This window comes from Corvus moneduloides, chromosome 11 (genome assembly GCF_009650955.1).
Source record: "Corvus moneduloides isolate bCorMon1 chromosome 11, bCorMon1.pri, whole genome shotgun sequence".
Classification (NCBI taxonomy): domain Eukaryota; kingdom Metazoa; phylum Chordata; class Aves; order Passeriformes; family Corvidae; genus Corvus; species Corvus moneduloides.
In genome coordinates, this window is record NC_045486.1 from 18562309 (window position 1) to 18586062 (window position 23754).

Below are 23754 nucleotides of genomic sequence, written 5' to 3' on the forward strand. Positions count from 1 at the left end.
TCTTTGGAGTTGTGTGTCAGGTAAGGCACCTTTGTAGGAGTGCACAGCTCTGAGAGATTTGTAGGTTTGGCTCCTCTGTGGCAGAACTTGATGCTGCTGAGGGTCACTGAGGATTTTTCCATCTCAGACTTTGGATTTTGTACTTTTTCTGATGTTAGTGATGACTTATAGGAGAGTTTTTGACTTTTACTGGAGGCCCATGGATGAATCTGATGGACTGCACATCTTTTCCATGTGACATTCTATATTCTCTCCAGCTGCCTAATCTGTAGTGTAAAGATTATTCTGATTAAGGCACCATAGGACTTTCATGTCAGCAAGACAGGGCATGTCTTTTGATATTCTTATTTTAGGCTACAGATAAAATCAGTGCAATAGTCTACTTGTGGTTTTTGTTGAAGATGATAATTTCAAGCATGGAAGACAAGACACTGACTGAAATACAGGTCCAGATTCTAAAGCACAAAACGACAGCCTGCAGAAAAAAGTGCTGCTTGCCAGGATGGGGTTGGTTGCTTAGCAATGAGCTATTTATCTGCAAAGGGACCCAGAAAAGGGATCAGGATGGTTTGAAAACAGTTTGGATAAAGGAGCTTTTAAAGTCAGCAGAGTTTTAACAGTTTCTATGTGAAATTCAAAATGATGAGGCTGTGCAGTAGCTCTGATTTGTGAGTTGAAGTTGGCAGGATTATTTAAGGCTTGCCCTCTCCTGCCTTACAGCCTGCAGGCTGTGCCATTGAGTGTGCAAGTCAGTGAGACATGAGAAGCTGATAAATGTTGATGATCTTTGAGGAAACCGTGGGGAATTCAGGGTTTGTCCATCACATGGACACTTTGAGCTGCTGTGTGAAGTGTTTCTCTTCCAGCTTCCATTCATCTTGAGCATTGACTCCATTTGTCAATGTAATATTAAGTGTAATATTTGTAATATTAAGTGCTGTCTTGATTATTTCAAGAAAACATAAAGATCCAGCTATGCTACAGGCTGGATTGATGATTTCCTAAGCAGAGTTAAGGCTTGGTGTGAGACTGATCTTGGAGAGGATCTGAGTTCAAAGGAGAACATTAAATTGAGGCACCGTAAAACTGAGTTCATCATTTTTCATGGTTAACTGTGCCCTCCTGTGAAAAATGCTCTTAGATTATCAGGATTTACTTGGGGTGGGTTGCAGGTGGCTCTGACCTGTATCTCTTCTGTGGCACTGGTTGCTGCAGCAGAAACTTAAGATCATGTGAGAAGTGAGCAGCCATGTCACTACTTGTCTCTTCTCTAAATTATGACTGATATCAGCCTTGTTAATTGTTCAGATTTCAAGTGATCTTTGTATTCAGGAAATCTGAGAAGGGATTTAGATGGAATAAAAATCCATATTGCTGATTAATCTATGTTCTGTGCAGCCAGTGCATGGAATACCAAGCTGCTAGAACCAGCTAAAGCTAAAAATCTGCCAGAAATGCAGTTGCAATCAATTACCTCTTTGCCTTTTGACTCGCAAATATTGTCTTTAGTTGATGATGGATTTTAAAAAAGAGGTGTAATTCAGAAAGAAACTCCAGCTAGAGCACAAACCCCATTTTGCAGTTTATTTACTAAATGTGAAACACCAAATTATTCCTTGTTCCTTGTGTATTTCAGGTGGGTTTTCAAGCAGCTCTATGACAAAGGGCTGGTGTATAGAGGAGTTAAGGTCATGCCTTTTTCAACTGCGTGCAACACCCCCCTGTCCAACTTTGAGTCCCATCAGAACTACAAGGTAAGTTGCAATCAGATTTCTCTATTCTCTTCTGTTTGGATATGAAGAGCTTTAGTACTTTTTGCTTGGTGGTACCTAAGCACATCATTACATTCCAAATTGGTAGTAAAAATCTAGGTAAATGGGTTAATTTTTATCACATTTTGCTGTATTTGTTTGGATCACTTGATCTTAGACTTCTTCCTTGGTTACTACTTACAGATCTTTGAAGTGAACACTTTGTTTTATTGGGGTAAATTCCTCCCTCTCTGGGCTCTCAAGGTGGTACTGCAGTGGTGGATTTTTATGCTGAATTTTAAGAGGGGAGCTGCAGTTGTCCCTATGCACAAGAGGGTCTTTGACAAGGTTTTAATCTTCCGTGAGGGGATTCATAAGGAATGTCAAAGACACTGTAGCAGTAGGATAATGGCTCTTCTAAGAATCATTAATTTAGATTGGGAAACACCAGAAAATGTTCTACCTTATATAATGCAGGGCTTACTGTGGTTTATAAAATGTTCCTTTAAAAGTGAATGACAAGATAAGGCAAGTGCAGCCTCTCGCTTGCAACAAACTCATGTTCATGTATGTGAAAGCAGAACTTGTGTCTCAGTTTTTCAAATTCCATGTTAGTTTGTGGCTAGAGGTTTTGTATCCTTTCCAATCCTGACCCAGGCCTCCATATCATTATATCGTAAATCTTTCACTTGCATTGTGGGAGCAGAGCGCAAGCACAGATTGTACATCTGGTCTCTACATCTTGCCTAAAAAAGGCCAGTTTTCTGGCCAAAAATAGTATTTTTGAAACAAATGTTTAAATAGACTTGTAGTACAATGCAGCCCACAGATACCAGAGCTTTCTGTATTGCTGAGGGGTATTTATGCTGAAAAAAACCTGGTTTGTGATTTATGAAAGAGAGATTTGCAAAGATACCTTGATATTTGTGACTGTCTGACAACTGAAATAATTACTTTTCTTGTCCTTATTAACTGACATTTCACACAGGCTCAGATTAATGAGCTTTCTTTAGAACAAAGACTATTTTGGAGGGTTTGTGTATGTGTTCTCTTTTTCCATAAAGCTAGAGCTCGTTTTTTTCTCTTCTTGAGTCTTGATGAAATATTCAGATGCTGTTTCTTACTCTAGAACCAGAGGTGTGTGTGGCTGCTCTGCCACTCCATACAAAAATTATTTTTCCTATCTGCTAGAAGTGGTGTTTGGAAGGTGTGGGTCTGTGAGCTGACAGGATTTATTCTTGGTGAGCACAGCCACTTCTGGGTGTGAAGCAGCTGTTGCCTTTCTCACAGTGGAAAGCTGCTGTTTATTGATCCTCTGAGAGCCGGGACACAGATCAGGAGCAGTAGGACACAAGAAGCATGTTCAGAACCAGAGCTGGGTGTCTAATGCACACTTGAGTTAACAATGCCAGCAGCTGGTGTTGCATTAAATTGAAGAAGTGGCATCTGCAGGTGAAATTTTAACAGCTAAAACACTACCTGATGCCATTACCTGTCAGCCTGGATGGCATTTTTTATGCTTTGCCAGTTGTTTTTATCTACCTGGTGAGCTGAGTGCTTCAGAAAGCAAAGTGAGTAGCCTGCAGTGCTGCCTTGCACTCAGTACAGACAGAACCGAGAGCTCGAGCTCTGCCTGGTATTGAGCGCAGGCCATGGGTTATGTAATATTTATGTTTTACTGTTGACTGCACCAGATGTTCACAGAAAATTCCCTCTGGAGCAGCCCTCAGCTCAGACATAAATAGCTGCCTGTCCCATGATGCCATTAACTGCTCCATGATGCTGGATGGAAACCAGAGCGCCTCGCACGAGACGTGTCGAGGCCACAGGACCTATTTCTGTGCTTAGGGTCGGTGTGCACGGCACCCTCTGAGTTGGCATTTAGAATTTCATAGTGAAAGTTTCACATTTGGAGGGTTAGACTTGCTTTTACAACAGCTTTTCATCATATGTGAAATGTGAAGTGACTGAATAGGGTTGTACTTGGCTGACAGAAAAACTTGTTTTCAGTGGATTTTTTGGACTCATTTGAAGGTTAAGTTTTACAGTGTAGCTGACAAAGGTCTCCTTCCCTGAAGTTTCTTTTACTCTTAAACATTGATATACTCTTGTTTTTAAGTATTCCAAATGTTTTCCCCCTCCTTGTTAACAGCAGCTTCTTAATTAGAGATGAATCATTTTATGTGGTGGCTGTTCTTCCTAATCCCTGGCTACAGAAGAGAATGTGGAAAAGGCTTTGTTTAGTCGTATCTGAGAAACTGCTGATTTTCCTGACCCTTGAGATTGGTTCTAAACTTTGAAAATGGGGTTATAAGAGGTACCTAAAGGAACTGCACTTGTCTTTTCTTTGGTGTTTTGGCAGCAAATCCCCCAAATCTTCCAGCAAGTGGGAGATTTTAACCCTGTGGCCTTGTTGGACTAACAGACTGCACTGGTGTAATGAGGAACTCTGTGACTGGTGCTCTATTCTTGACTTAAATGCTGCCACTTCACCTTTTACATTACAGATTACAGTGATGAACTAGGCCAGTTGCCAGATAGGTTTGGGTGCATGGCAGTGAGAGTTACTGCATCTTAGATTTCCATTTTCTCACTCACATAGGCAGTAAAGGCTTTTTGCTGGCTCTCTTTTTACCCTTGGACTTTATCTTGTTTTTCAGGATGTTCAGGATCCTTCAGTGACTGTGAGCTTCCCACTGGAAGAAGATCCCAGTGTGTCTCTTGTCGCCTGGACCACGACTCCCTGGACCTTGCCCAGCAATCTGGCCCTTTGTGTTAACCCAGAATTGCAGTATGTAAAACTGAGAGGCAAGTATTAACTGCAGGGGACACACAACGAGCACCTCTTCCTTCAGTGCCTGTGAATATGTACTTATGTTTTGTATTATAGACTGGTTTAGGTTAAATTTACAGAACTTCCTGGGGGTTGAACCAGTGTTAGTTTGAAAGATGAGATCCACTTTGGATGTGGCTGATGATTTCCAACTGCTGTGCTCTTGTAATTTTACATGGTTTATGAGGACTGTACCTTGAAAATATTAATAGATGAAATAAAGAATAAAAAAAAAAGGGATGGGGTGCTTGTAGTCTTTAATTATACCTTCATCTACAAGCATCCCCCCTTTTAAAAAGAAATTAAACAGAATAGTAAGTAGGAATTTCCAGTTCCAACATAACCACATGAATCTGTTGTATGCCTAAGGTGATGTTAAACATAAAGTTCTGCAGTGAACTCCACATGTTTGGGTTTTTTTTCTATTAAGAGAGCTAAGTATGTTTCAGTTTTCAAAAGTTTTAACAGAAATTTGGTCATCTTAAAAAGAAATACTGAGTGCTTTCAGAAATAACATCTCACTTGCCTGAGGGGCTGAGTTGGATTTGGATGTCTTTGGCTTGCTGCTGTGGGACAGTGACCCTGACTGAGTTGGCAGGGTAGCAGCCTGAATAAAATTTGTCATTGAAGTTAGGAAATCAGGGTGGTTTGGGGTAGAAAATGAGTTTTCTTCATAACATTTCACTTTTTTTTTTTTTTGTATTAACTTTCTTTGTTGGTATATACTTCTTTTAGAAAGAAAGCCTAGCATGTAATTGAAATAGCAAATCTCAGGAAGGCTGCATAAAGTGCAATCATTACCTCACAACTTAATAATACTGATTTTATGTGGTAATTGTCCATCTTCCAATTGTTTCCCTCTGTTTCAATTGCATTTACTGAAACTTCTCAATTGCTTTTTTATTTGGCTCAGCCATAACAGACAAGAAAGGGTATTTCTGCCTCTGCAACAATAAAACACTGAAAATCAGTGGACTGGATTTCATCCTGTGGTTTCTGTTTAAACTTAGCCTTTGGAAAGTGTTCCTTAACTGGCTGTGTGGGGTAGAAGTAGCTGGAAAGTAGTAAAGGATTATTCTGGGCAGTTTTACAGCTACAGTGATACCATCTTGCACATATTGAAAGATTTCATAATGGTGCAAATGAGGGGATTAAACTGAAGATTTGTGGAATTCCTGTTTTGTTTTATATTCTAGATAAGGCCACAGGGAAGATTTACATTTTGATGGAGTCCAGGCTGGTGGCACTGTACAAATCTGACAGTGAATATGAAATACTTGACAGGCAAGTACATAAATGATTACACTTGCTAATTTTCAGTGTTTTTCTAGATCAGAAGTTAAATGTTTTCAAGAAGATGGATTTCCCTGCATGTGTGTTTATATTGCAAAAATCTGTAAAAGGAATTGAAATTTGCTGGAACAAATTGGTCTTGTATGTGAAGCTACAAGCAGAAAAAAGTTTCATTGGGTCCTTGTATTGTGGTGAGGAAAAAGGGTTCCATAGTCCACCCCTTTCCTGTGTGTTCACAGTAATGTAAAAGTTTGAGAAAATGCTGGAGCTGGTCCAAATGCCTTCTTCTACACATTCTGTAAATATTTAAAGGGAAATGGGCAAAACAATCCCATATCCCATTGTTTTTAGCAAATATTACTTCTGTAGTTAGTGGCAGTCATTGCTTTTTGCAGAGTGGTTATTCATCTTGGTTAGGTGGAAAAATAGGAATTAATTAAGAAGTCAGACTGGGCAGGGGGTGCAGGTGTTAAACAAATATTTGTTTGCTCACTTTATTCAAGCAAACCAAAAAACCCAATAAAAACCTACATAACACAACCACAATAAAAAAAAATAAAGACTAGAAATGTTTTTGAGAATAACACCCTTTCTTCACTGGCATCAATTTCTATTTTTGTCTTTTTATCAAGCAGTTGAAAGCTTTAAATTGAAAAAGTGGAGGCTGTTTCAGCTAAGCAATTGCATGTGGTCATTAAATTAGGGAAATACAGAGCAGGAATGTTTGTTTAAGATGTTTCCTATTCTGATGGCTCAAACTGGGCAGTTGAGTAATTTTATATCTCTGCATTGATTTCCCTCCTTCCCCCCCCTCTATGAGAATGCTCTTAATCTGTCACTTGGTCTGTACCAATTTAAGATGGTGTTCAGTTTCTAAAGATGATGTTCAGTGCTCTCATTCTTCAGGGCTGGCTGAACTTCCCGATCTCTGTAGTTTTTTCCTTCCCTCTGAGTCATCAGTGAAACCACTGAACAGTGTCAGTGTTAGGATGGTCCTGCCAGGATACCACTGGGAATTTTCTTTTGGTCTGAGACTGAATTAACAACAACTTTTTCTCTTGAAATGGTGGTGTATCCACCAGGTCAGGTATTTGTGTGTGTTGGAATGATAAAGTATCCAAACTCTTACTAATGTTAAGACCTAAATTTGATCTGCTTGCTTGCTATCCAAGCTGGTTAGTCTGCCCCAGAAAATGTGGCTTTGTGTGGCTTATTCTTGACAAATTCACATTGTATGTTCTTCAGCACTTACTAAAAACTCTCAGTCACTTAAAGTTGAATCAGGTTTTTAGATGTGTCTCAGTGGTTTTTAGATCCATCAGTGCTTCAGTTCTCTCAGGAAATACAGATACTCTTTCCCTTTTTGGTCTTTTGAAACCTGTTCAGAGTGTCTAAAAACTAAGCCTTCTATCAAACCACTTTTTTTTCTTAAGTATTTTTAAATACATTTGCTTTAGGCTTAAAAAAGAAGCCAATTAGCCCATATATTACATTTGTTGATCTGTTGTCTTTTGCTTCCAAATTCTTCTTTTAATGCATTACTACAAACCTAACTTCAGTGTGACTGCAGTCATTCTATTTCCAGGAATGCACAGAACATTTTGGCCTTTTTTGATGTGGTGTCTTCATCAGAAATGTGAGGAGCCTGCTCTTTAAGGCAATCATACACATTTCAGATGTTGTATTTATGTCTCTGACTAATGGTATTTCTAACACCACCTCTCAGCCCCCCAGTCTTTAATGATTTTTTAAACATTTCCTTTTTTTTTTTTTAATCTCTGCATCCATAAGGCTGCTAGCAAACCTCTCTGCAGAGCAGTATATTTCAATTCTTTCTGTATTAGTGCTACAGTCTCTTTTCAAGCTGATTTCTGTTTTTGGTCATGCTCCAGTTTGTCTGTTATGTAATAATTAATTTTCTCAAATGTGAAATGTGAGACAATTAAAAGGTAGCTGGTAGTTGAATGGATCTTTGGAAGATTTAGATCTGTATGTGAGCTTGTGGAAATGAACTTTCCCACTTCTGCTCTTAACTTTTTTCTTCCTTTAGCTCACTTCTAATTCTCAAGCAGTCAGGCCCTTGAGGGAGAAATTTATGCAACTTAATCTGTATCAGACATCAGGCTGAGGGCAGGGAATGGTCTCATTGAAAATGTTCAGTGTCTGAAGTCCCCTGAACTTGGCTGCTTTGCATTGATGAATTGGTCTGGGTGTATTACCCCAATTTTGGCCATTGAGTGGCTTCTTGTTTTATTTAGCAGTGGTAGATAGGACGTGACTGTTGAGAATCTTCCTCCTCTTTTGTTACACTTCGGTCGTTTGGCATATTAAACATTTAATTTCTTTGCACTGTTTTCCCTTGTTGTCTCTTTTTGGATTCTAAAGAATCCAAACCAGAGATTGCTGATCTCCTGGGAGTGAAGGATTGCTGCAGTGATTTTAGATGAGTCTTACCTCTATAACTTAGGTCACAAGAAGGCACCGTTGTATAAATTTTCAGGCTGAAGTTCAGGACTTTGACAAACAAAGTATTTCAGATGCCAAAATGAAAATCAGGAATGTGATCCACAACCTTTACCTTTCTCTGACTTGTGTTAAATAAGACTATAAATACTGCTGGTTTTTTTTTAAAGCCAATTCTGGTGCTTCACATTCCCACATCTGTGTGGCTGAGCACTGGGATGCTTTGCTCTCATCTGATCCTGATTAAGCACCTCAAACATTCCTAAGGCTGTTTGTAATATAAAAACACATAAACCATCTGCAAAGCCGTGGCTTAAAATAGAAGTCTCCCCTTTTCCTAGAGGATATTGTGTGTGCTGGGCTGAGGAGTCATGCTCTTGAACTTGGCAGTACATGCTGCTCGAGGTCCTTTCTGTGCAGTGCAACAGCTTTGAAGAGTCCCCCACTTTGAAGGAGTCAAGTGTTTTATGGTTTGACCATTGTTTGGAAGTTGTAGATCAAGGGGAGCGTAGGGAGAGACCACAGCTGTGACACAGTCGGAGATCCAGCCCATCTATTAGATTAAGATATGTTTTAGCTGGATTTTTTCCCCTGAAATTGGATGATTTAAGCACTTTCAGGAGAGTTCTGAGCTGCAAATCCCAACCTAATCACTGTCTTTGTCAGCTGCTGTCAGAAGCCTGAAGGGAGCCAGACCTGCAGGCTCCATCTCTGCCTTACATTTCTTGTCTGACTCAGCTGGTTCCTCAGCCAGTCCTGTCTGTGTTGGATCATTCCCTGAGATGCCTGTGGAGAGTCTGGATGCCCAGTTCTAGAATAAGGAATGAGGCATCTGAGCTTTAAAGGCTGCAATACCCTGCGTCACAATCTTCTGCACATAAAACTTCAGGTGTTTCGGATCACTGTTTAGTTCTCTTGGACATGCTGAGGTTTAGGGCTTTGTTGTTATGGATACTGTGTTTTATCCAGAAGATTCTTGCCCAGATTTACCATAAAGAGCTTGTCATTAATGCTTAATTCCTCTATTAATTTACATTGATTGATTGAAAGTCCATCAGGTACAAGTTAATGACTGGTAGCAGAGATGCATTAAGAGACATTGTTTTTTCTCCAAGTCCACATTAACCACAGAGGTGGGAAACAAACTTAAGGAAATACTTTTCATCTTCTGAAATCAAATTCTGTCAGGGAGATGAAGAAGCAAATAGGAAAAAAAACCAATTTCCAGGTTGTTAATTTATGTTCTTATAAATCCTTCTCCTCAGGTTTCCTGGCATTGCTCTTAAAGGCAAGAAATACAAACCACTCTTTGAATATTTTATTCAGGTAAGATGAACAAGTTTGGTGTTTGATACAGGATATAAAGACAAAAGTAAAACCCATTCTGAGTATTCCTTGTTTATATTATGGAAAGATCTTAAGTTCTAATAACAAGCTCCAGTTTGTTAAGGTATTAAGGTACCTTAAAATCCTAGTGCAAGTTTGAAAAACAGTATTGACTTCTTTCTCTAATATTTTTTTCCTTGAAGTTTTAAATATATTCAGAGTAAAAATTGGGTGATAAATAGAAGTTTGATTTCAGATTGCAGAGAAACTTCAATACACATTAATAAATAGGCAGTATTCTCTCATTTTCTCATCTGCTGAGTGTCTCTTGTCTGCCTCCTAAGTTGACAAGCTTTGTCTTCACAAGGGAATGACTCTGACTTTGGATAACAATCAGACATGGTCATGTTTTCCACTGAAGAGTTAAAAGCCTTTGTTAAAAACCTACTGATACATCAGATTTATCTGGATGTCCTGTGCAGCTTTTAAGCACTGCATTAGGTCTGGCATCCCAGATGATAAAAGAATGTGTAGCAATAGGGAGAGGGTGTAGAAAAATTTTCTATTTTTTAAAAAAAAATTGGATTAAAACCATTAAATTTTTCAAAGAGGAGAAGTACAGCCCTGCTGGCCAGGCAGCTGTGAACTCCTGTAAGGGATTTGGTCACTTGTGACACCTTCTGTTCTGAAATATCTGCAGGAGTCAGCAAAGGTGGGAAAACCTCTGTAGGGAGCAGGGACTGATATTTCCAGAGGAAAGTCAAACACGGCTGAATGTGGAAAATTGGACTGTGGATCTGAGGTTTGGAACGGATAAATTTTTTGAGTCTTGCTGTACTTGTAAGGAGCAGATGGGGCATCCACAATTTTTTGGTTTTTATACAGAATGGAGGTCTTATCTCAAAATATCTCCCTCCAGAATAAGCCAGACCTAATAATTTTGTAACACATTTGGTTCAGCTGTGACTGCACTGTTTTTTGTTTTTTTTTTTACTATTTTTGTTTTAAGGAATAGTAAATAACCCTTCATTTTTCATTATCTTTATACTGAACACACTGAAAATTGTCGTAGCTTTTCTTAGCAATTTTTTTCTGGATTTTCTCTTCTCTCTGTTTTTAGTTGGTATTTACCATGCTCTCATTCTCTGGAGGAAATAAGGAAAATGTGTGACTATAAAAGCAAACTTTGATTTAAAGGAAGAGGTAAAGGGGACATACAAAAATGCAGGAAGACTTCTGTACCTTTCTTGGTTGTGTCCTCACGTTCAGGAGTGTATTGATTGCAGTCTGTTAAGTACAGAGCTGTGTGAAGATCTGTGGCTTGAAGAGTAATTGACTTGGAGGCCTTCTGGAGAGGTGTGAGATTTAATCACACTTGACACTCTTTAAATGAAGTGCACAGGTGTCTGGGCTATGGGAAGTCATTAAGTCATGTTAGGGATGTCACATTTTACTGTGTCACTGATTTTTGATGCAGTTCTTCCCTTTTTTGTGTGCCTCGTGGCTCTGCCAGATTCTTGAAAATCCTGGTTTGCTGTATGTGTGTAAATATATATCTATATGTAACCCCCCCATATTTTTGTGTTACAGTGCAAAGAAAAAGGTGCCTTTACTGTGGTAGTGGATGGTTATGTGAAGGAGGAGGAAGGCACAGGAGTTGTCCATCAGGCTCCCTACTTTGGTGCTGTAAGTGTGAACTACACATTTATAATGTTAATTTTGTTCAGCACACGTTGTATGGCTTTCCAGCTCCTGGGGACTCTCTCAGGGTGATAGATGTTAAACAATCTTCCCATTTGCTGCTTGAAAATGTAAGAATATCATGTAGCTTTGTAGTCTAATGAGCTCTTCCACTTAGTGCCTGTGCTAGACTGGAGATTTTCGTGTCCCTCGCTTTGGTTTGTGTTGTGGTGTGTGAGCTGAACTCACCACTGTATCTTCTGAGTGTCATTGATTTCAGCTTTTCTCGAAGTCTGAAGTTAGAGCTTGGAGCAGGGCTGATCTGTAGCACTGCAGTGAAAACTGGCTCTGCTAAGTGATAATTTTGGTTGGGAACAGCAATTCTGCTCAGCACACTGCCCCTCTTCAGCGTTTCAATTTCATTACTCGCTGGGCTTTTAGAGAATGAGAAAATGCTTTCTCTTGCTTTTGTCCTGAGACTTTATCCCTTGGTGTGAAAGGATTTTGTTGCACTCCATTCTTTTTTTTCCTGTCTTTATTGTCCCTTCCCTCAATCTGTTCTTTTTTTTAAGGCTAAGAGGAATGATTTGTCATGGATTTAATAATTTCAGTTTTTAGACACTTGAATTAAATGCACTAGTTTAGGCTCATTGTCCACAGGGTGTCCTGTCTTCAGCTATTATCCAAAGATGCCCTCAAAAAACTTGCAGTGCCTAGCAATTAGCAATCCCTGGACCACGAGCTCTGTCATAATTTCCAGAAACTTGGCATTAGCAACAGGCCTCTTTGTATTCATGTGAGATAGCCCATCCTCTTCCATCCTTTTTTCCCCACATTCTTCTGAAGGGTACATCCATTGTGGTGGTGTTTCCCTTGTCAGGATGAACATTGATATGAAAAGATGTTCCAGCTTTATATAGCTCTGAATAAAGAAAATTAGAGTGGGCTGTGCTAGCAGTTAATAAAGAAAATGGTGGTGGCTGGTCAAGTGTCCTCAGGAGTATAAATCCTGTCAACACTTCTGCTCCTTAGACTCTCCCCTGGAGCTGAGTCTTGGATGTGCCAGAGGGGTGAGAATTGGTTTAGAGTCAGGAGCTCTTGCTGTGGGAGATGGAGGGAAGGAAAGGAAGAGACTGCCAGTAGGGAAGGAGCTCTGGAAGAACCTTTACCTTGGCTGCTTAGTGGTTTGTGTATTTGCACAGTCCAGTTAAACTTGTTGGAAACAGCTTGTTGGAAAGGTTGGCTGGCCACTTAGAGCAAGGATTATCTGCCCTCTTTTATTTGATTTTTTAATAAGCCCACTGAGTTTTGTAAACAGAGGAAAAAATATTTTTTCCCTCTCTCTCCTGGGAAATCAGCAATTACTTGTAAAACATTTTTTTTTTTTTTTTTTTAGGAAAAAACCTGAGAGTAACAGTTAAATGCTTCACAAAGAAAAAAAAAATATAAAACATTGTGTCAGGAAAAAGTGCACAGACATTACAAACAGAACTTGGCACTCATCAGCTAAGGAGAGGTTTGAGTAGATAACGCTTGGTACAGGGGTCTGAGTCAATGGGCTCTGCTGCCTTCAGAAGGAAAGTGCACAGTGTTTGTTGCATTTAATGCTGCTGCCTTCTTTTTGGGGTGCACGTAGTGCAGTTTTGACAGAAGATGATTTCTGTTCAGAAAAGCTCACAAAGGTCCTGGTTTAAGGTCAGGATTTCCTCATGATGCAGTAGGCTCTGTGTAGAATACTGTTGGTAGGCCTTTCGACAGGCTTAGGTGAAAGAAGGGAGATAGTTCATGGTGGCAGACAGGATTGTCTTCCTGGTTAATTGGCTCCTCTGCACCTTCCTGTTGTGTTGAAGGTGGATAGAAAAGGGATAAGTGGACCAGGAGGGTCAGAGGAGAAGAAATAGAGCGGAGTCCTTCACAGCAAGCCTCGAGTCTTGTCTCTGTTCCTTCCTGTCAATATAAGTGAGTCCCTTTGATAAACAGAGATGGAAGGTCAGGGGTTTATTTATTTATTTATTTTAAATCCTGCTTACTGATACATGTTCTGTATTGCTAATAGCTTAGAAATGTATCCTCCAACAAAATTGAAAGTAAAAATTCACCTTCATTTAGTTCCACGATATGTAGTTTCATTGTCTTGTGTGATGCATTTGCCAAATAGAAGCTGCCACACCATATCAGAGCACTCTATTATTTCAGTTCAAAAGACATCAAAATTAAAGCTCACAGAACAAGACAAACCTGTATTAAAAATGCTGTAAACTCATTGTGCCTCCAGATGAACATGACACTAAAATTCAGCTGCTCAGGCATTTCATCATATGTAGATGTACCTGCAGTCAACTTAAAAAGCTTTAGTAACACTTGAATTTGCATACAAAGTTTTAATTTGCAGTACTTCTAGTGCCTGCTCAGACTGTGACACAGAAGTTTCATAGATCTGTTACTGATGCACTTTTTGTTCAGTACTTTGCAAAAGTGTTGTTGGTTTTTGCTAAGAGGTGCTGCAGGTGAACCTTTGACTTCATGTTGCTGTTGTTTTGTTAAAATTTCAGATGTCCTGAAAGCTTTTGATTTCTCATAAGTGAGCTGTTTACTAATTTTGTGCATTACAACTTCTATGTGTAATCTTTTGAGGGATTTTGAGGTACAAAAATGACCACTGTAACTCCTATCCTGGTAAAAAATGATGTTTGTCTTAGCTGTTATTTGAGCTTAGCACTTGTGGATTCCTTGTATGTACCTGAATATATTCTTGCCTTGTGGTTTCTGAAGGAAATCTTCATTAAATCAAATGGCAGGTCATCTGGAGAGCTTCCATTCGAGTTTGTTGTTCAAAAGCAGGGAGCTGACTGCAGAAAGGCAGAGCAGCAGAGCCCTTTGTGTATCCTTGGCTGCAGCAGTGCTGCAAGTGGAGCTGAAGCACCTCTTGACCGAGGTGCTGCCGAGGGGAAGGTTTGTTGTGATGTCTTAGCAGGGTTGTGAGTGTGCCAGGCTTTGTAGTCTGTGCTGGCTGCTGCTTCAAAGCCTTTAACAGCTCACTGCCAAATCAGGGCTGACATCAGCTCTGTCATTTGGCCCGTATTTTAAACCCCCCAGCCTGCTCCCAGTCCCTCAGCAGTAACAGCTGAGGAAAGGCTGGCAGAGAAGGGGCTTATCGCCGTCATCTCCTGACTGAAGGAGCTGGGTGACCAAGTGCAGGGTGAACAGATGTGTGATGGCTTTCTGCAGCTGCTGGGCAGGGGGAAGAAGCTGTGCTCTGGAGGAAGGGAGTGCTGGAGCTGAAAGGATTTGCTGTTTCTCTGTGTAAAGCCTTAGTCTATGAAGCAGCCAACTTCCCGGTCTGTGGATGAGCCTCATCCTTGTAAAGTACAAAAGGTCTGGCTTGGGGGAGCTGGGAGCCACAGGGATGGTGGGGAGAGCTGAAGGTACAGGATGAGGACACAAAGGACCTGGAAGCCCTGCCCTGGCACTCCAGAGCTGGCTCACGTGTGTTGGTTAGATCCAGGGAAGGAGAAGGCAGCGAGCTGTGGAGCACTGGCCTGTGGGATGTGCATTTACACACTGGCTCTGGTGTGGTGTCCTTGGTCAGGCTGAGGGTGCTTTAGATGCAGCTCCTGTGAAACACCTGCTCTGTATCCTGCAAGCAATTGCTGTAACTGGATAAGGTGCAGATTTACTCTGACTTCAGACTTGAAGTTAAAATCTGAACTTTTCTACCCCACTACTAATTTTGTTTTAAGTGTTTCTCTGATGCCATTATTGTTCAGTCATGTTCAGGAAAGTCTGAAGCAGCTCTCTTTTTTTCTTTTTTCTTACTGGTACAGGAAATTAAAAATTTAAGTGGAGACTGGCCAGGAAAAAAACTTATGATGCTGTCCATGTGTGGTTCTTGGTCAGTAGCATTGCCTATGGGCCAAAAAAGATTGAGAAATACAGGTTTAAAGGCTTTGGATCATTAAGACATTCAGAAAATGGGATTGCTTATGTGAAATGCCAGAATCAGATTGATTAAAACAACCTGCCTTCTGAAAAATGCCATGTTGGCTGGAGAGCTGGGGAGATCCAGGCTCTGGCTGGGATAGGAGCAGGATGGAGTGGTTGGCAGTTCCTTTGCCATGCAGTGGTATCCTGAAGCCACACATAAAAAACGTGTGTGTGTATGTGTGCATTGATGTGCATAGAAAAACGTGCACATATCCCCTGTACTAGGTGAGAGTCTGAAGAAATCATAATTTTCTGCATGAATAAAACTACAATCCTATAAAACAAGACTTTCTCATAAGTATTTGGGATTAGTGAAGGCTGAGTATTTTGCTATTCTTGTCCAGTCATCACATTTTCTGTTTAATATTTAATTTCTGTTTCGAGGGATGGATTTTTCCCCAGTATTCTGTATTCTTACAGCTTGGTGCTTGTCTCTTTTGCAGGATGATTACAGGGTCTGCATGGATTTTAATATCATTCAGAAGGACTCTGTGCCTGTGTGTCCTGTTGATGCATCAGGCTGCTTCACAGCAGAAGTGGCTGACTTTGCTGGGCAGTACGTGAAGGTCAGTGGGCCTGCAGACAGTAAATGACTACTTTTTTCAAGATACATTTTATGTATGGCAGAAGCTTTCTTTTCTTTCTCTGAGTGGGTTTGTTTTCTATGCGTGTCTGTTAACTGGAGAAATTAAAATGTGTTTTAACATTTGCAACAAGGTTGGAATTGTTTATTACAGCAGCTGAGAAATGAACAAGTTGAAATGCAAGTAATGTTGTGTATCTGTAGTGAAAGGCAAAAGGAGTATCCTGTTTGCAGCTACTCCAGAGTCTCACTTTCTGCTTTTTCCTCGTGGAAATGTCATGTCCAGAGTCTCCAGGCACATGTGCAGGGCCTCCCTCACCTCTGGATGACTCTGAATTCTCAGATACCATCATTAAGTTTCTCCCAGCCAGTTAATGTAATGTGACCCATTAGAAGGGAGAAATCCTGTCGTTTTCCCCACTTGTGGGCTGTGTTGCAGTGGGAATTTACTTGCCAGTAGATGCAAGAGAAATCCCCAGAAAAGGAACCCACAGGAACTCCAGATTGCTACAGATACAAATCCCTGGTAGGGAGTGCCTCTTAAATTCCCTGGCCTGAGAAAACAAATTGGTTTTAGCCCTGCTGCTACAGTTTGATAGCAAAGCATGTTCATGTAAACAAATGCAATGTAAGATTTTTAAGTCTTTTTCAATTAAGTTGAGAATTTAGTCAGTTATCTTGGCTTCCTGCTTTATGCATTAAGACAAATAAGAGGACACTGGAGGCTCCATCTTTAGCTTCTTGCTGGTAGAAATCTGAATTTAAGGCTCTTGGAAAATTTTCTTACGATGCTGAATTTTTCACTCATAGATATTTGCATTTTTTTTCCCCTTAATGTCGTATTGACACTTGTATGTTCAGTAGATTGTTTCAAATGATCAATATACAGCTTTTGCTTCCAGCTTAACATGTAAATCCTAGTTGGTTAGTGAGGTATTGTGAAATATGCTTCAAATTTGGAAGGAATGTGGTGCCGGGAAGTTTAAATATTAGGTGAAAAGCTCTATGTGATTTTATTAGAAGACTCAAGATATTAGAAGACTCAATCATTAAGATATTAAATAATGTTGGTTTTGGCTTATATTGGTGCTTCAAAAAATTTGAATTTATACACAGTTGTGTGTATGTGGAGAGTTAAGGGTAAAAAAGGACTGATGCTTTAATTTATACATTTTAATTTATCCAGATAGCAGAGACACATTGAAGACACTGTGTATAAACAGTGTTTGGAGAGCAAATAACTTTGCAAATTTCGTGTTTTACGGTGCCCCTGCAGAAAATGCATAAATTTGGTAGAAGCTTTTTTTGTGTGTGTGTAAATGCTGGGTTATGCATAGTTTTTTTAAAAATTAATTTGAGTATCTGAGACAAATCCTGTAGTAGCTGACTGAGTGAAAAGTGTATTCCAAGGAAAATCTGCTGTGTTTTTAGGATGCAGATAAGCACATCATCAGATGGCTGAAGGAGAAGGGCCGGCTGATCCACAGTGCAACCTTCCAGCACAGCTACCCCTTCTGCTGGAGGTAAGCACAGGCCTGCACCTGCCTGAGAGCTGAGGTTTCTAACAGAGAAGTTCTTCAGGTTTCTCCCACTTTTCCCCCCTTCCCTTGCTTAATTTTCCTGACAAAACTAAAAGTAACACAAACCGAGATTATTGATTTAGGAGAGCTCCAGTTTTGGTTTAGTCATCAAGTAAATATTTTTTTTTTCCAATAAAGCTGATGAATTTAAGTTTAGTGCTGAAATTTATTTTCTATTTATGATTTTAAGGGTGTGTTTATGTAATTTGTGTTGCTCATTTTTTGGTGTAGAACTCGTAACTAACCACCCCTTTTAAAAAAAGGTTATTTTCTAAGCAGCTGAGTGGTGGGAAAGGATTTTTTTGATCCCCTTTGAATTGTATTCAAATTAGTATATCACAGAAGGTATTTAGATGTTTATGTTACAATGATAAATGATAGTTCTTTTTAACCTTGTAAAATTACTTATTTGAAATAAGACCAGTTGCTTATTATGTGGAAACATCTCTAGGTGGATGTCTCTGTGGGAATTCTCCCTGTGGAATTCTCCATGAACCTTCAGTATCAGTGAACAAACAAGTTTTGTTGAAGAGGAATACAGGCTAGACAGATTTAATCTAGAAATGAAGCTGGTTTTTATTAGTGTCCTCCCTGGTTTGAAATTTCCACAATTGCTATTGTAAAAAATCACCGAACAATTGTCAAACTAAAAAAAAAAAAAAACACTTCAGTAATCTTTTAGTAGAGTATTAAATTTTTATTACGAGCAAAGACACACTTAAAATAAAATATCTAATTTAATTATCTGAAATGGCATAAAGATTTTAAGTCATATCTGATGTATACAGCACCTGTACTGAAATAACTGTGATAAGAGCTCAGCTCATCCCTCTGTCTGGCTCTGACTCTGCCAGGTGAAGTGTTCTAGCAGGATACATTTATCTTTAATTTATAGCAAAAATAACCTTTGCTTGCTCTTGAACAGTGGGATTGGTTTGTTTCTAGCAGCTGCCTAGAGGAAGAAGGGGAATTGCTCTTCAAGTGTTACGTCCTTGATGATTTGGGAGAGTTTTTGAAAAATGGCAGCCCCAAAATCAAGCAACGCTTGTGTTTTTCTTGTGGAGCAGCTCAAATATCCAGTCATGGCCTTCTGAGACAAAGCAGGGATGTAGAAGCGCTGATTCTGTAGAAGATCCTTAATCCTGCCACTCTGTTGACATTTTTGTTGATTGATGATAAGTTGCAGGCAGCACCTAGCAGCAAATTATCTGGTGGGAAGAACTGAACAATGGATTCTACTTGAAAAGCTCATTTCACTGCCATCACAAATCAAACCATAATTGGAATATGCTAAAAGTAGAAGAGTAGTTCTTAACTTTGAACATAGTTATAAGTTATTTTGATTAATGTAAGAAAACTTTGAAATCAGACTCTTCTTAATGTACTACTGCTTTTCCCAGAAACCAGGCAGTTGTTGAATCCTTGGTACGTTGAGAAATTTGCCTTCTTTTTTTACATATCATGAAATTAGGGTCCTTCTCTGTGTAGTAATTTTCTGTCAACTAAACTTTAAAGTATGAAAGAGAAAAACAACAGCTTGGTAAGGACTCAGTAGATAGTTTTCAGTTAGAATTTGTCTTTATTGGAACTGCTGAAAATGGAGGACATTGGTCAAAACTGCTCTGTGCACATGTGAGATCTTGAGAGTCTGTGTGGTCTGGGCAGCAACTGTTGAATGTGACAGCTGGAGTGTCCCTCACAGGTCCTGCCTGCCATTCCTTTGGCAACAGGCTTGGAAAGCTCTTCCACTGGCAGATGTGGACTTTTGTCTTGCCCAAGCCAGTGAAGGCAAAGCCAAGAAGCATCTTTGTACCATGGGCTTAGGTATTGATCATTTGAGGAATAAGATCACAAGTAATGTGATTTGATTCTTCTTACGTGTTTCTAAAGGATCTGTCTGTAAGGGGAGCAAAACTTTGTTGAGACAGAGAGGAATGGTTAGGCAGGAACTTTGTAAGCATCAGACTTTGATTTTAGGTCTGTCTGGGTGGTTTTCCCCTTGTGTTGATGGAAAACAAGACCCAGCAATTGGTATTTCTCATTTGATTCTACAGCAAAATCCAGTTGAACATGGATTCCTCAACCTTCTCACCAGTCATGAGGGGCAGAAATGTGTGAGGTGTCACTGCTTGAGCAGATTTTAGTGTTTTGTTCTCTGCAGTCTCCTGCTGAGGCACTGCTTGGCAATACAGCCGGAAGAAAAATATTCAGGGAAACTGTGCCCTCTCTCCTTTCTTATTGCCTCCACGTAGGTGGAACAGAGCCCTGTGGGTGCTTACAGTGGTTATCAGGTGTTACAACCTCAGGGTTAGGTTGAAAGCCTGGGAAATGGCTCCCCTGCTTTTGACCCTCTGTCGTGGATCCTTCCTGTCTGAAGCCATTCTGTGCCCCAGGGCCTGTCTGCAGCCAGCCCCACCTGTCAGCTGCTCTCTCCTCACAGAGCTGGGGTGCCACTGTTGTCCCAGCCTTCCTTTTCCAATGTGTTAAGACCATGTGAGAAATTTTTAATACCAGCTTTTATTCTACTTGTCTCCAGTTACTTGTCTTGTGATGGCAATTCATCATTCTTTAGCACATCTGAAACAAGATACTCAGTGAAATCAAAACACGTTGTAGCTTGGGGAATGCTTTCCTTTTTACTGGGATCTTGCTGCTGTGTGAGGAGTGAACTGAACTGTTCCCTTTTTAGTTGTTAGGACTTAAATTTGAGTAGCAAGCCATCAGTAGGTTTGCATTTAATAGCTAGGACACAGCTACATTATTATTACTTTGAGCTGTCACCATTTCCTTTAAGGTTATAGGTACTTTAACACTTAAGCACATGGAAGCGTACAGATTATCATTAAAATGAAATATCTTTTGAAATATAGTGTTAAAAGAAGCAATGTGTTGTTTATTATTGGGCTTTGTGCACTGTGAGTTCAGCTTTTAAGGTCTGAACAACCTTTGCTGTGGGTTTTCTTTCTTTTGTGGGTCAGGCAGGTGCACCTTTAGCAAGTGCTGGCGCAGTAGCAATTTTAATTTACATCATAATCTGCAGTAGTTTGTGGATTTCAAATGTGTCCTCGCTGTGGATATAAATAAAATGAATTAAACTTTGGTTGTTTATAGTAATGACTGCATATGGGAGATAACAGTAGTTTCTCAGGGTCTTTGTTGGTGAATTTTTGTGTATTGCCAAGTTCTGGACCAAAGTGGCTTAAACAAAAGCAGTATTTTTAAGAAATATTTTGGGGGGTGGCTTGATGCTAAAGGAGAATGAGCTTCTTGTGTCAGTGTTGTTGCTGCTCCTCCTCTGTACCCATAGACAGATCCTACCCCCTAGGGCTTTACTCCCTCTTCAAGCTGGAATCATGGGATGGATGTGAAGGATTAGAAAGGTCTGAACTCTCCTATAGTGACTTGTGCCCACTGTTGGATCCCGGGATCCTTTAGAAGGATGTGTGATACCTGAACAGTCAATCAAGACCTTAAGCAGTTATTATGGGACTGATAAATCAGAGACTGGGTTGGGACACTGGAGACAGATGCTTGGAGATCCTGATTTTGCTAAGTAATGTAGGGAATCGCTCAGTCTGTGTGCTCTGGCCAATTGTGTTTCCATTTCTAAGCAATTTCAAGTTGTGAAACTGCTCTCCTCCCACATGGATTTTCTTTTATTGCTTACTGAAGTAAGGAATATGTTAAGATATATTTGAAACTTCTTCTGTATGCTTATCTGGATCTCTTGCTTTCCTTCTCCTCCTGGGAATGGAACTTTATTCTAGTTAACTCTGGGTGCTGCTACTTCTTTATGATTTGTGATTATTCTTTTAAATGCAAATAGTAAAAACACAGCATCATGTTTCCTGGATTTTCAGGCTTATATACACATAAAAAAAGATGCAGAATGAGCTCATGTGGAAGACTGAAATATGACTCATTTAAATAGTTACTGAATTTCATAATGTTGTACTATGTAGGAGCACAAATTTCAAATTCAGGTATCGTTTGAACGTTCTCATGATTGCTCTTGCTATACAAATTCCTTGAATTACTGGGTTTGAAGGCTGTAAAAGTTTTTTTTAAGGCTTGATTTCAAAATAGTAGCTCACATAAGTGTAACAGTTTATGTAAGTTAACAAATCAAACAGACCCCAACCTTTAACTGTGATAATACTTCAGCAACAGTGAACTCAATCTGTGGAAGGGGGACTGTCATGTGCAAAAACAAATATTAAAGAGCACATTATAAATAATGTAGCACTTAAAAATGCTTTTGTTTGTTTTATTCCCTTCCCTGTGCAGGTCAGATACTCCGCTGATCTACAAAGCTGTGCCGAGCTGGTTTGTCAGGGTGGAGCACATGGTGGAGAAGCTGCTGGAGAATAATGCCCAGTGCTACTGGTAATGTCTCCTGCATAAATCTGTTTTATTCCTTTTCCTGGAGTTGGGGGTGTAGGGGAATATCTCTCTTGGGAGAAGAACATAGGCAGCTTAATGCTGTGTATACATTGTGCCAAATTAAACTAATTTTTAGACAAGTTGGGGGTTTTTTCATCTAGTTATTACAGATAAGGTTGATTACTTCATCATAGGTGCATTTGAAGAAAAACCCACACCCACCCTCCCCCCAAACACCTGCAAAAGCTCAACCCAGCTGCCTTAATTGTAAGTAGACTTGGTCACACAGGTTTAAATAAAAGCATTCTGCTAATGGCAAAAATTAAATTTTTTACGTGTATATAGGGAATGTGAAAAGTACTTGTGTGAAACTTGGGTAGAAAACAGCAGATGAGTTTTAGATAACTTAAATGAATTATTAAGTGCAGTAAAAGGGAACTGTTCATGCTGGTGGCCTTTTAGGGAGTCAGTCCTGGGTTTGTGGTATGTTAGTAACAAAAGCACCTTATCTTCTGCACCTTCATCAGCTGTATTTTTATTTCCCTTCCTCTCATCAATCACTTGTGCCTGGGAGGCTGAGACCTCCCAGTAAGTGGGGAAAACTTGGAGATTACAACCTCACTCAGTCTTTCCATATGAGGACTGTAGGGAGAGCTGGGATCCCACCCCTCTTCCTGCACAGTTGCCTCTTGTCAGCAGCTCAGATGATGTTAAAGAAGGTGACTCAGCCTTCAGTGAGCAATTACAGCTTGTGCTGCCTTTTTTCATGGACAGTAGCTGGCAATTAAATTCTCCATGAGCAGCTTTTGCGTAACTGCTTACATGGTACAGGCACTGTAAATACTGGGATCTGTGGGAAAAGTCAGTGATCCATAATAGAGCCTGCCCAGAAATGCTGCAGCTTGGCTTTGCCAGGCAGCACATGCCCAGTCTGGCTGTGTCAGGAGAGTTTAGAGATTAGTAAGTGTTGCTTTCTGTTTTCCATAGCAGAACATACTGTGATCCTCCTTTGGGGGAAAAATAAGCTGGAGAGGGGGTGAAAGTGTTTGTTCTTAGCTTTAATTAGCTTTCTCAAGATGCTTTCACTGTTGGGATGACAGTAGACCTGCATACTTAATTTTCACATGAACAGGAGAAAAAAATGTAATGATCCTATTAAGGAAATGCTTGAATGGATGGGATGGATTTTATTTTCCAGAAGCAGAGCTTCAAGAAGAAGCTGCTAAGTGACCTCCGTTCATCCAGGAGACACTAATTAGTAAGAATTACTGATCAGTTTGAACCCTGCCTGCACATCTTTGGGGTTTCAGTGGTGCTTTTTGTAAGTGCTGAGTAGTGGGGATACAAGTGGAAGCAAATTTTGGAGCTGCTGTTGCAAAGATTGGGTGAGAAGAGCAGGCAGTGACATCATTTGGCAATATTCAAAATTCTTGGAATTAAAGGAACCATTTCTCCTTCAGGCAGTTCCTGAGTCTAAACACAATTCCATAACTGAACATAAAGCTGATTTCTCAAGACTCTTCTTAAAACCATGTGGTCTTAGAGATTGTGAGAAGCTTTTTGTTGGGAATATGGCTACAAGTAGAGATGTATTCTCACAGACTTATTAATAAATCATATGGATTTTCAGTATGTGATTTCATAGTAATTTGAATACTGGGTAATCTTTGTTACTTAAAGTTGGCTTTTAAAATCTAGCTTTTTAAAAGAATAAGGGAGTGTTTTTGAGGTTTTCTTTCTGTGTTCTTCATTGATGGCAGTTCTGTTTGGCATTGAGACTGCTGGCCTTCTGCAGTATTCATTTATTTAAATTTTGGGAACTCCATCCTTCCCAAAACCTACTTTTTCTGCTTTTGAAGAGACTTGATCTCTGAAAGT

General features: G+C 39.8%; 1 protein-coding gene across 4 annotated transcripts in view; it reads left to right on the top strand.

Annotated features, from left to right (window-relative positions):
* IARS1 (isoleucyl-tRNA synthetase 1) overlaps positions 1-23754 on the top strand; it is an 89173-nt gene that overhangs the window by 14386 nt on the left and 51033 nt on the right. For all 4 annotated transcript variants that reach the window (XM_032120649.1, XM_032120647.1, XM_032120645.1 and 1 more), the window contains exons 7-14: positions 1637-1754; positions 4412-4559; positions 5781-5868; positions 9606-9666; positions 11257-11352; positions 15774-15896; positions 17345-17436; positions 21781-21879. In XM_032120649.1, coding sequence (XP_031976540.1) covers positions 1637-1754; positions 4412-4559; positions 5781-5868; positions 9606-9666; positions 11257-11352; positions 15774-15896; positions 17345-17436; positions 21781-21879 — 825 coding nt within the window. The remainder of the gene's footprint in view (positions 1-1636; positions 1755-4411; positions 4560-5780; positions 5869-9605; positions 9667-11256; positions 11353-15773; positions 15897-17344; positions 17437-21780; positions 21880-23754) is intronic.